Source organism: Anolis carolinensis, chromosome 2, assembly GCF_035594765.1.
Source record: "Anolis carolinensis isolate JA03-04 chromosome 2, rAnoCar3.1.pri, whole genome shotgun sequence".
Classification (NCBI taxonomy): Eukaryota; Metazoa; Chordata; class Lepidosauria; order Squamata; family Dactyloidae; genus Anolis; species Anolis carolinensis.
Window position 1 is genome coordinate 42,732,165 of NC_085842.1, and position 13,745 is coordinate 42,745,909.

At 40.9% G+C, this 13,745-nt stretch overlaps 1 protein-coding gene across 3 annotated transcripts in view; it reads left to right on the forward strand.

Moving 5' to 3' along the window:
• Nucleotides 1–13,745, forward strand: part of slc25a26 (solute carrier family 25 member 26) — a 191,456-nt gene that overhangs the window by 15,061 nt on the left and 162,650 nt on the right. For all 3 annotated transcript variants that reach the window (XM_008105406.3, XM_003217807.4, XM_062969687.1), the window contains exon 2: nt 8,646–8,910. In XM_008105406.3, coding sequence (XP_008103613.1) covers nt 8,878–8,910 — 33 coding nt within the window. In that variant the 5' untranslated portion in view covers nt 8,646–8,877. The remainder of the gene's footprint in view (nt 1–8,645; nt 8,911–13,745) is intronic.

Here is a 13,745-nt window from a genome sequence, read left to right on the forward strand (position 1 = left end):
CTGATGGGTGGCAAAGCTCTATCCTCTGGGTACCTGCTCCCCAAACTCCCATTGCTGAAGTTCAATGAGATGCATCATGCCTCATCATTCCCTCTTAACTATGGACACCCAGCGGGTTGCCTCAGGCAAGTCACACTCTCTCAGCTCCAGAGGAAAGACATGGCAAAATTCTTCTGAGCATATCTTCCTTAGCAAAACCCATTAGGGTTGCCATCAGTTGGAAATGACCTGAAGGTAAACAATATCACAAGTAAAGGTGGGTGATCAAGACACTGAAAAATTAATCATTTTCTATGCCTTTGCTCAATCATACAGAAGAACGTAGAATGTAGTTAAGAATTCAGAAGAGAATTGGAACTTGGAAAAGCAACCCATGAAGAAAAAAGACAAGATCCTCAAGTATAAAGATATATTATTGACTGCCAATATCAGGATCATCCAAAATATAGTATTTCTGAATTCTTTATATGATGGTGAAGTCTAGACAGTAACGAAAGCTGAAAGAAAGAAAATAATCTCATTTGAAACGTGGTGCTGGAAAGAGTTTGAACAATATGATGGGTTTCCAAAAATCAAAAGTCGTCCAAGAACAGTTCAAGCCTGAATGTTTCCTAGAAGCCAAAAAGACTTAATTAAACATATTATAGCATAACACAAATCACCAGAAGATGATAATGCTCAGCAAAGTCAATGGTAGCTGGACAAGAGGAAGACTCCATTATAGGTGGTTTGTCTCAATCAAAGAAGCCACAGTTCTGAGTTTGCAAAATCTGAGCAAGGCTGTTAATATTTGGTTTCTTCTCTCATTCATAGAGCCACAAGTCAAAGGTGAACTGATGGAACATATTAATTACAAAAGCTGGACTGGGACAGTTTTAGCTCCTGCTGTTTAAATATACAGGCAATCCCTAAGTTATGAACAAGATATGTTCTGTAGCTTTGTTCTTAAGTTGAATTTGTTTGTAAGTCGTAAATGGTATATTGTTTAAGAGTGACTCCAGCCAAATCTATATCTATCTATCTTTCTTTGGATAGCATGGGGAAGGGGTAACACCAATGGTATTTGTTTTGCTGTCTGTGCTCCTGTTCAGAAGATTTCACCTCACCTTCTGTCCCTGTGATAATAGGATTTTGAAAAGTTTGGCTTGTTGTGGAAACTAGGATTGGTGAGAAAGCTTCAGTGGAGATGCCATTTCCCCATGATAACTCTTCCAGGAGTGAATTTTCCTTCCATGGGGTAAATTTCTATCACTTCCTGTTGTCTCACTCCGATCTTAACTATGAGATGTCTGTAAGTTAGATGCTTGTAACTCGGGCACTTCCGATATACTAGATTTGTATATTTCATCACTATGTTCCAGGGTGTTCTGTTTAAAAATCTTTTTGATATTTGAGGCATGTCTTCCAGTTTTGGAAGTTACTATCCAAAGGTTACCCCTAAATACAAGAAAGAAGTATCATAAATATATACGTACATATATACATAAGAGAATTAAGATTCAGCTACCGCTCGGGTTTTGTATGCAGACAGTGAAAAGTGGGTGGGGACATTTACTACAGGCTGCAGAAAGTCTGGGGTGTTCAATACATATGTAACAATTTTTCCTCCCTCCCTCCCTCCCTTCCTTGTAGACCCTTATGGTGAATTCCAACTCTACTATTCTATTATTCAAAGCCCTGAGAGCAATGGTCAAGCACAAAGTTTGAATGCAGAAGGCCTCATGTGTAACTTCACAACTGTAGTGTCTCAGAGACCCCCGAGTCATGACCCCCTCGCCATTATGGATCAGACCGAAGAAGAGATGGGGTTTGTGCCATTTCCGCACGATTCTGTTCCCTTCCAGATGTCCCCTGTTGACAGTTTTAGCCCACAGTTATTTAAAAAGGGCCTTGACTCACAGTCCGGTTCTCCAGAGAACGCTCCTTTTGACCGAAGATTGTTTTGGGAAACATCTCATTCGGAGAAGCAGAATCTAAGGAGAAGCGCTAGATTAGTGGAGAGAGCAAGCGTTAATTAAGCCGGTTCCCTTGAGAGTTTCCCGGGAGGATTGCATCTGGCAAGTTGTTGACTTAGTCCACTTTCCCTTGGGAAAGAGTGTTCAGACACCTGGCTGGAGAGGAGAGTGAAGTCCCATAAAATTTCTGGGTGCCGACTGACCTTTGCGGTGTTCAACGTGTCAGTTGAGGAATTCACATCGACTCTAGTTCTGCAGCGCGCTACTCTCGAGTAGACCGGCGTTGCATCTCGTCTCCCTGTCAAGCCTGGACAGCGATTCAGCTTTACCACGACTAACTTTGCCTTGCCTTGCATCCTAGCCTCGGAATTGAGCCCTGGAACTCTTTGACAGATCTTGCTTTAATCCCCACTCAAACAGCCTAAAGGTTAGAGTGTGTTTCGGTTATTGGATTTAAAACTTTGAACTCTAATACTGGACATCTACTTTCACATTACTGGACTATATTTGACCTTTTCTGAAAGGCCTATTGCTGGACTATATACTCTGCTTATTTTTAGTTGTCTCCTTTATTTCCTTAATAAAGATATTAAATAGTTTATTGGCCTCCGTGTCTGGTTCCCAGTGCTCACGCTGCCCTGAAGCGTCACAACAACTTCTCTAAACTAGGCTGGGAAATATTTCTGTGAGAAACCACCACCATTTGGTGTATAATGATCTTCTGAGGAATAACACAAATTGTTCTGATCCTAATTATCATAAAAACTTTGAATTGTGAAAATTCCTTTTATGAAGTCTGCTCCCCCTATATCATAGTCAGGTATAGTGTCCTTTCAGGTATGCTGAATTGTGCAAGACAAAGTATTTGTGAGTTGCACTCATTTTTTAAGCAAGCATAATGACGTACACTTTTGAAATCACTATTACGACCGAGGGTCATCTGGGCATCTAATAATCGTCTAAATCTCAAAGCAAACCAAGCTAAGAATAATTTACACCACTCAAGTTGAGGTGTGGCATAAGTGCAAAAAAACCCTGACATCTTCATTAATCACTTTTTCTTAATGAGTTCTGAAACAGGTGTTTCTAATGTTAAATACTCAGAGGAGACATTAGCTGGCTGGCTGGCTGTTTTCTCTCCATCTGTTTGGATTATATGTCCTGCAATTAGCATTTCAGCCAAATCATTCTCCTCCTCTTCCTTTCTCTCACTATCTCACAAAATTAATAATACCTAGGTTTGTTTTTTTTTGCGAGGAGATTTTGTAAACAGAATTGATTCTTAGATGTAAAGCAATCAGTACACCATTCCAAAGGCTAGATGTATTCTGCACCTGACTTGAACTTAGATCTGAAGCAATTATATTCAGTTCTCTCTTTACTGGTCCTCATTGACTTTTGCAAGACAGGTCCTCTGTGTCCACAGATTCTGTATCCATGGATTCAACCATCCATGACTTGAAAATATTTTTGATAATCCAAAAAGGAAAGCTTTATCTTGCCATTTTATATATGGTACACCCTTTTACTAGAATATTGCCTTTAATGGGACTTGAGCATTCACGGGTTTTGATATCCACAGGGGTGGTGGTCCTGGAACCAAACTCCCTGGAGTATCAGAGGTTCAGTGTATAAAAATGTAGAGGGGAATTCAGTGGGCATTACAGGTGTTATAATAATAATAATAATAATAATAATAATAATAATAATAATAACTTTATTTTTATATCCTGCCCCATCTCCCCGGAGGGACTCGGAGCGGCTTACATGGGGTCATGCCCGACAACAATACAATAACAGCAATAAAACAATAAAACAAGATCAGCAATAAAACAATGTCATATCAATAAAACATAACATCAATGAACAGTTATAAAAGTCAGCGCACGGCATAAAATGGTTAAAAACAGGGCTAAAAACACAGAGCTGGGCCCAGAGGAAAAACTTCAGCGTGGTAGAGGTAATTACACAATTTAAAATCAATAGGTGCGAAATAATTGTGGCCAGGCAAACTAATATCACATGAGCAGGAAAATCGACCCTATAATAATTAGCCCTCAAAGGCTTTTTGGAAGAGCCAGGTCTTAAGGCTCTTCCGGAAGGAGAGGAGGGTAAGGGCCTGCCTGATCTCCCTAGGGAGGGAGTTCCAAAGCCGGGGGGCCACGACGGAGAAGGCCCTCTCTCTCATCCCCACCAGCCGCGACTCCCCCGACGAGCGGAGAGAACGTGCAGGTTCGTAGGGGGAGATGCGGTCTCTAAGGTAGGTGGGTCCCAAACCGTTTAGGGCTTTGTAGGTGATAACCTGCACCTTTAATTGGGCCCGGAAAATAAACGGCAGCCAGTGGAGCTCCTTAAACAGAGGCGTTGAACGCGCCCTGTAAGTTGCTCCGGTTAGAAGCCTGGCTGCCGAACGTTGGACTAATTGTAGTTTCTGGGCCATCTTCAAAGGCAGCCCCACGTAGACCGCATTGCAATAATCCAGTCTAGAAGTAACTAAGGCATGGACCACCGTGGTCAGATCAGACTTCTCGAAGTATGGTCGCAGCTGGCGCACAAGTTTTAATTGTGCAAAGGCCCTCCCGGCAACGGCCGACACCTGAGCCTCAAGAGTCAGCCCCGAATCCAGGAGGACCCCTAAACTGCGGACCTGCGCTTTCAGGGGGAGTGCGACCCCGTCAAGCACAGGTTGCTACCCAATACCCCGATCAGACGAACAACTGACTTGGAGGACCTCTGTCTTGTCGGGATTAAGTCTCAGCTTGTTCACCCTCATCCAGGCCAATACAGCGGCCAAGCACTGGTCCAGAATCCGAGGGGTTTCCTTGGAATTTGGTGGAAAAGAGTAGTAGAGTTGGGTGTCATCCGCGTAGAGATGGCACCGTACTCCAAAACTCCGGATGACCTCTCCCAGCGGTTTCATGTAGATGTTAAAAAGCATGGGGGACAGAATAGAACCTTGCGGGACCCCACAGGTCAAAGGCCAGGGGTCCGAGCAGGTGTCCCCCAGCTTCACCAACTCAGGAAGGACTGGAGCTGACAAGGCATAGGACTTCAGCATCTGTCTTTTTGTTTGGAAAGACAAATGGTCAGATGCCGAAGTCCTATGAATGACAAGGGATTGGACTGGATGGCCCTTGTGGTCGCTTCCAACTCTTCTGATTCTGTGATTCTAAAGACTATTACTATAACATACCAGTCCTCAGTTATCTTGGTCTCCTCTGTTTCATGATCTTAGCCTTTGGGATGGCAGGAAGGAAATTGAACTGTACACTTCATAGCTACAATACCATAAAAAACCATTCCTTATAGTCGTGATTGTTTCTTCTATCACTACTCTTGCAAAATTTAATCTGGTATTTATGTATGCTACAGAGGGGAGCAAGGTTTTATGGAAGTCAACATTGCTTTAGGCAACACATATGCTTTACTCAGTTTGTTAGGCCTGTTTCACGCTACACAATTATGGTGCTATGATTCTGTTGTTCCCCGCTCTCCAAAAAAACCCCCAATGGATTTGTGCCCCATGTGCTACAGGGTTTAGGGATGAAAAAAAGCCATTATTCGCAGTCTGCGCAGAAAGAGGTGCTTGGCAGTCATTTGCAATGCATGCATGCCATCTACCTATTTATACGCTTTTTAAAAAGCTTTCTAACTGACAGCATATTACTATCTAATGGGTTGTTTGCCACCTGCTTTGGCATTAGTTGACTGGTTCCATGACCAGCAAGAAAAATGTACACACAATACATTTATAGTCTCTATTAAAACATTCCAGAGCTAATTATCCCAGAAAGTCTATTTACAAATCAAGTTCCACAAGGGCTTGGTTTCTGTATAGCACACAGGGGGAAAAATGGAGCCTTCTTTGTGTGTCCATAAGACTGACGAAAGATTGCCTCCTCGATGGAAATATGTTTAGTTACTGTACGCATTTGCACACAGCGCCAACAATAATGGCAGACTTCATTTCCCTTAATGAAGTACATACTATGAATAAACCTTTTATAACTCAGCCAAATCAAATATCAGGAGTTGGGTAATTTTTGAATTGAGGCAATGAGTCCTGGCTAGATTTCAGCTGTCCATCAACTTCAGCTAGAAAGGGTTGTTCAGCAAAATGACAGATGAAGCAATTAGGACACTGGAGCATGCAATTCCCTGACTAGTCTGCAGGAAACTGCTTCACATGCCACTAGTTGCATACTGTATAAAGGTTGGCTGGTACGGAAGACAAAGACAACCCATTTGTTTACATACATGTCTAGCCATTTGAAATGCACTGTTGCAGAGATGTTGTTGTAACAGTGTGTTGGCTGCGGAGTGTAAGTACGAGGTTTATCCAGAAAGTTCATTACGTTTTGGAATTAAAAATAAACAAAGTATAGGAGAAAACATTTACCATGTTCAGTTGAAAGCCAGACCCAAATACTAGTTCTCACCATAGTCCCCACTGAAATCTAGGTAGTTATCATAGCGATAAAAGTGTTTGAAAAGCCCCCCCCCCCCCCAAGATTCCCGCCTGGCTTGCGTCCTGAACCAGGCTGGCTTCCCTTCTCTCAGCTGTCAAATGGTGCGCTCAGCTTTCCGCACGATCTTCCTCGATCGCTCTTTTGTTTTGCAGATGCTTGCAAAGAAGGTGCTCTTCTAAGGTTTTGCAAGAAGCACACCTTTCCTGTCCCAAAAAACCTTCCTGCAGACTGATTTCAACAATACACTGAATAAAAGTTGTTCAGCAGTGGAACATGCTGCTGCCTTGGAATCAGTTGCAGTCTCCTTCTGTGGAGGATTTTAAAGCAGAGGCTGGATGGCCATCTGTCGGGAGTGTTCTTCTAAATGATGCATGTCTCAAAAGTGTCGCCAACGTTAAATTGATAATACAGTGTTTCCTCACTTATCACTGGGGTTAGATTCCAGGACCACCCGCAATAAGTGAAAAACCACGAAGTAGGGACACTATATTTACAGTAGTCTCACTTATCCAACACTCGCTTATCCAACGTTCTGGATTATCCAACCCATTTTTGTAGTCGATGTTTTCAATAAATCGTGATATTTTGGTGCTAAATTCGTAAATACAGTAATTACTACATAGCATTATTTCGTATTGAACTACTTTTTCTGTCAAATTTGTTGTATAACATGATGTTTGGGTGCTTAATTTGTAAAATCATAACCTAATTTGACATTTAATAGGCTTTTCCTTAATCCCTCCTTATTATCCAACATATTTGCTTATCCAACGTTCTGCTGGCCCGTTTATGTTGGATAAGTGAGACTCTACTGTATTTAAACATTTATACATTGTTTTAGTTGTTATACACTATTTTAAGTCTTTATCAACCAATCGTGTGTTGATAAATCGCCTCCTTCTCCTCCCGTTGCCACTTGGGCTCCTTTTCTCTCCCTTTGGCTTCTCCTTCCTCCCTTCCTTAGGCTGTAAATTGTAATTTTTTATGATTTATAATAGTCTTTTAGTGTTTATTGAAGAACCGCAAAATAGCGAATCCGCAGAAAGTGAACTGCGAAGTAGCGAGGGAACACTGTAATATTATAATGGAATACAATATTCTATTACTAATAATAAAATATAACAATATTAATTATATATTAAATGTAATATTACAAATAATATTACCATATGATGATATAGTACAATATTGTAATGTAATGCTTATATTGTGCTAGGCTAATAATATATTGTATGTTCATTTGATTTGTAAGCCTCGGGGCTATGTCTGTTTTTATTATAGCTTTTATTTTTGTTTTTATTGTTTTTATTGTTATTTTAAAGCTAAGTGTATTGTTTTAATCTATTTATGTAAACCGCTCTGGGCCAAACCCCATTCTCGAGGTGTTGCCAATGCTATATTGCACTTTGTCCATTTCAACTGTGAAATTATCTTCCCCATTTCGGCCCATTTTGGCACATGTTGCACCTTGCCTGGGTTCTATGAATTAGTCTCCAGTGTTAATATTATATGTTTTATGTTGATTTTAACAATTGTTTTTACTGTAATTGATGTTTTTATTGGATAACTGTTTTATTGCTGTGTTTTGATATTTGATTGTTTTATCGGGCAAGGCCCCATGTAAGCCGCCCCGAGTCCCTTCGGGGAGATGGGGCGGGGTATAAAAATAAAGTTATTATTATTATTATTATAGCGGTATACAAGTTTAATAAAATAAATAAATAAATAAATAAGCCGCTCTGAGTCCCCTTCGGGGTGAGAAGAGCAGAATATAAATGTAGTAAATAAATAAATAAATAAATAAATAGAAAGCTCTGATCTATTAGATACCGAGTTATGAGAAATGCAAACCAGAACAGCCAAGTGACAACCATAGTAGTAGTAGTAGTAGTAGTAGTAATAATGCATTTAAATCATGATAGCTACCATTCCCATAAATCCTAATCAGGACAAACAATCAATAGGGATATCTCCCATCTCAAATTTGGTATAAATAAACCACCGCAAAAAAGCTTCAACTAACATAGGCATGGGCAAACTTGGGCCTTCCCTCCAGGTGTTTTGGACTTCAACTCCCACCATTCCTCACAGCCTCAGGCCTGAGGCTGTGAGGAATGGTGGGAGTTGAAGTCCAAAACACCTGGAAGGAAGGCCCAAGCTTGCCCATGCCTGAGCAAACAGATATGAATTTTACCCCATTTGCTTTCTTTGTCTCTTCTAGGCTTGGTCTTGAGAGAAACCAGCAACAGATGTAAAACACACTGACTAAGGGCACAGACAAAGGGCAACAATACGACTGTGACTTCTTTTACTCGCGTTGCGCATGCGCGCCGGACCGCGTTGTGGACGCGCTAGTCACGTGACATCCCGAATTTCCAATATGGCTGCGCCCATCAGCTGCTGCTAGTCCTTGCTTGCTGTCTTTGCGGCGTGGAGCTGAGTCCTGCCTACACATGGACCGGGGAGATTTCTTGGTCTCCTTGACGGTGAGTGAAAGGAGATCCTGGAGGCGAGAACTGTGTTGATAGATATAATTAGAGATAGAGAAAAAAAATAAATTTAAAAATTCAAGTTGCGAAGCTTTGCAGTTTGTAACGAGAGAATGAAGAATTTCCCGGTGGCGAAGTGCGTTAAAGCACTGAGCTGGAGACTGAAAGGAGACTGAAATATATTTTTCCATCCACATACAGTGGGCCCTCGATACCCACTGGAATTTGGTTCCAGGACCCACAGTGCAAATACATGGATGCTCAATGCCCATTATATACAACGGCATAAAATAATAATAATAATAATTTTATTCTTATATCCCGCCCCATCTCCCCGGAGGGACTCGGGGCGGCTTACATGGGGCCATCCATGCCCAGACACGACAGCACAAATCAGATAAAACATTAAACCGAGCAGTAAAACTTCAACATGATTAAAAACAGTCATAAAAGTCAATATACACAATAATATTAAAATCCCGATTTGGGTTTGTCAATGTCATTGCTTATATAAAATGGAGGGACCCCTGGTGGTGGCGTAGTGTGTTAAAGTGCTGAGCTGCTGAACTTGCAGACCGAAAGGTCCTAGGTTCAAAACCCGGGAGCGGAATGAGTGCCTGGTGTTAGCCCCAGCTCCTGCCAACCTAGCAGTTCGAAAACATGCAAATGTGAGTAGATCAATAGGTACCTCTCCGGCGGAAAGGTAACGGCGCTCCATGCAGTCATGCCGGCCACATGACCTTGGAGGTGTCTATGGACAACACCGGCTCTTCGGCTTAGAAATGGAGATGAGCACCAATCCCCAGAGTCAGACATGACTGGACTTAACGTCAGGGGAAAACCTTTACCCTTTTAAAAAGCATAAAGGGCATCTGCATTGTAGAATGAAGGCAGTTTGACACCACTTTAACTGCCATGGTTCAAGGCTATGGAATCGTGGGATTTATAGTTTGGCAGAAAAGTTTGCAAATACAATAATAATATAAAATCTTTGTTTATATCCTGCTTTTCTCCCTCACAGGATCCAAAGCAACTTACAACATATTAAAATCACATAAACAATTATCAAAGCACATCACAATAATATAAGCATAATAGAATAAACAGATTAAGAAAAACTACAGTATACATTCATGTTCATGAGACCTTGTTAAACTACAGACCCTATTATTCCATAAGATTGACCCCATGGCAATTTAAGTGGTGTCAAATTGCATTCATTCTACAATGCACATGCCCCTGTAGATTGTTGTGAAATAGTCTGGAAACAAAGGGAAAGAAAATGTTTGTTGATTTTTGATTAAAAGGGCCTACAGACTCAGAACCCTTCCAGACAGGCCCTATATCTCAGGATCCGATCCCAGGTTTTTTTGCTTTAAGCTTGATTATCTGACTCTGCACTGCCAGATAATCTGGAGGCTCTTCTACACAGACATTTAACCCAGAATATCTGCATTGAACTGGAATATCTGAGTTCACACTGCCATAAATGGAAGGGGCCTGGGATAAACAGAAAACCTGGGATCAGATTCAGAGATTATAGTGCCTGTCTGGAAGGGCCCTCAATCATATGTTTTCAGGGGTTTTTTAAACACACGGAATACTGGGTCGTCATCCCCCATCTCCGCCCCAGTTTCTTCCTCTGAAATACGAGCAACAACATCTGGTATACATTGGTGACCTCCCATCCAAGTATTAACCAAGGCTGACCCTGCTTAACAGTCAGGATCAGACAGATCTGATGCCTTCACAGTATTAAGACTCTAGACATCTGTAGTATAGAATGAATGCAGTTTGACTTTAACTGCTGGCTCAATGCTATGGAATTCTAGGATTTGTGGTTTGGAGGAGCACCAGCCCTCTTTGATAGACAAGGCTAAAGACTTTGCAAAATTCCATAGCATTGACCTATGATAGTTAAAGTTGTATCAAGCTACATTACTTCTACAGAAAAGAGAGGTAGCTTTTATTTAAAATAGCATATCACATTGCTAGCAAGCTTGAGCTTCTTGGAAATGTGACTCCCATGCTATTTTTATACTAAATTGTTCTCTGAAAGATGGTTATATTTTGCATTCTTACATTTGAGGTCATGAGATATAGTCAGATTTTTTTTAGTTAGTGCTAAAGCTTCCAGGTGAACAGCATTCTCCCGTCTCAGATTCCTCACCAGAATGTGATGACCAGAATCAACTACCATGCTTTGATGCTATAGAATTATGGGAGTCGTAGTTTTATAAGGTCTTTAACTTTTTCTGCCAAAGAGTGCTTCTGCCTCATAAAACTGCAAATCCCAAAAATCCATAGCATTGAGCCATCACACTAAAAGTGGTGTCAAACTGCATTAAAACTACAGTGGATATGCACCCTTAGATGTCTTTCTTATTCCTTAAAGTAGTCTACCAATATCTGAGCTACTGCGAAAACATAGTTTTCTTTTTTTCTTTTTTAAATAATTTTTATTGAAGTATTTCCAAAGGGGGGGGGGGTAAATATAAAAAAATAGGTAAAAGGGGAGCAAGGGTGAGAGGGGTGGGATGGGAGGGGAAGTGGAAGGGTGGGGGAGGCAGTGTCAGGGATCAAGGGGAAAAGACTGGGGGAGGGGGTAAGGGGTTGGGGGGGAAATGCTAATTTGGTAGTAAAATGCTAATTTTGGTCACGGGGGTGATGGTGGTGGTGATGCTCTTTTTATATGGTATTTTATTTTAAGGCCAGATTTTATATATTATGATGGATGCCACCATAATGAATTATATTTGTCAACACCCAGATTAATTATTAAACATATGGAAAGATTGATAGCATAACCCTAAACTTATTCATTCTGAAATGTCCCTGTAAATTCAGTGCGATGTGCTGTCTTATAGTTCTGTGACACTCAGGGCAGATTTGCTAGCAATGTGCTAACCATAATTAACATCCATCTGAACATTAGGGCCCCTTCTACACAGCTCTATAAAATCCAGATTATCTGATTTGAACTGGATAATCGAGTTCAAAGTAAATAATGTGGATTATCTGCTTTGATAATCTGGATTATTTGGCAGCGTGGAAGGGACCTAGAGGGAACCTCCTGACCTTAAGAGCTGTTCAGCAATGGAACTCTTTGCCTCAGAATGTGGTAAAAGCTCCTTCTTTGGAGCCTTTAAACAGAGGCTAGATGGCTGGCTGTTAGGGTGCTTTGATTGTGCTTTTCCTGTTTAGCAGGGGTTGGACTGGATGTCCAATGTGGTCTCTTCCAACTCTATTATTCCATGATCCCTATACACTGAATACACACACACACACGGAATGATGACTGAGATTTTGTTGTCTAGTTTCAACTAGAGTAAACCCACTTAATCAGTCATTGACTGATGATCCAACATTTAGTTAAATTCAGTGTGCCTCTTCCCATTGCAATTAACAACAGGATTTATGCCTTCACTTGCCAATAACACTCTAAAGACTAATCACTGTAATCAATCTTAGAATATTGATTACTTATTCTAATTATTTCTCCAGTTTAACAATCGGCAATCAGTTTACATGGCTTGTTGTCTCCTGAACCCATTGAGCCTGCTAGGACCAAGAACAATTGCACGGATTTTCCTTCCCTTTACTTGTACTATATAGAAAACTATTGGGATTTGTTTATTTCAATTAAAATTGGCGCACAGATTTTCTGCAATTTGTTTGGAATAGTTCACTTGGGTAACTCATTGATATGCAGACATAACTCAAAGGTGCATTGTCTAGACACAAGAGGTGTGGCATCGATGTGCTGGACATAGCCTCATCCTTCCATCTCAAAACTGGAATGGCTACTGGAATGGCTATGCTGGAACAGAAATGTTGCCAGACATTGTCACTTCATCCAAAAGTGAAACAAACTAACAAATGCCCACAAATAAAATCTCTGAATGGTTGGTTGAGACAATTCTTCCTAAACAGTGGGCCCCAACTCTTGACCCTTTAGCTTAATGATGGGATCCCAAAAAAAACTGGCAACAGTAAAGATTTTCTGAATGTCACCAAGTGGTGGTTTTAAGCCTTTACATAAATCTTTTGTGCAGCGTTTACAATAGACTTTGCAGAAGATGTACTTCATGAAAAAGGAAAATTAGCCTGGCCAACAAATCTTTCAAATGCTGATTTGTTGTCAGTAAATGTTTTCCCTCTTCGGGGAAAGGGGGCGGGTTAAAAATTAACTTTTATTATTATTTATTGTACCTATTTTATATACCTGTATATCTGAAGCCACAATGACATTTCTCAGACTGAAAGGGGTCACAATTGGGAAAGTTTAAGAAGCCCTGGGCTGAGGAACTGATGAAGCAGCCATATACTGAGACTAATTGTAGCCTGGGAGTAGATAAAGTGTAGCCCTCCAGGGCTAGTTTTACACCCCCTGGTTCAAAGGCTCCTAGATTCCCTCTGGAGGGACATAGGATCTAATTTCACTACTGTTTGGCTGTTTTCCTGGACAATTTTGGGTCCCAGAGATTTAAAAACAACAAAACAGGGCCTAGAAGTGACTTTTGCCTTACTCCCCATGATGAAAATGACCCAGGGCAGGCCAAAAACATAGTGAAAATGCCCCCACATCTGAGGGATTTCCAGAAGTTGTCCCCTCTGTTTTAGCTCAAGGATTTCAGCTCTCCACCAATGTTGGGCTTTTATCTATGAGGGTTATCCAGAAAGTTCATTACGTTTTGGAATTAAAAATAAACAAAGTATAGGAGAAAACATTTACCATATTCAGTTGAAAGCCAGACCCAAATACTAGTTCTCACCATAGTCCCCATTGAAATCTAGGCAGTTATCATAGCGATAAAAGTGTTTGAAAAGCC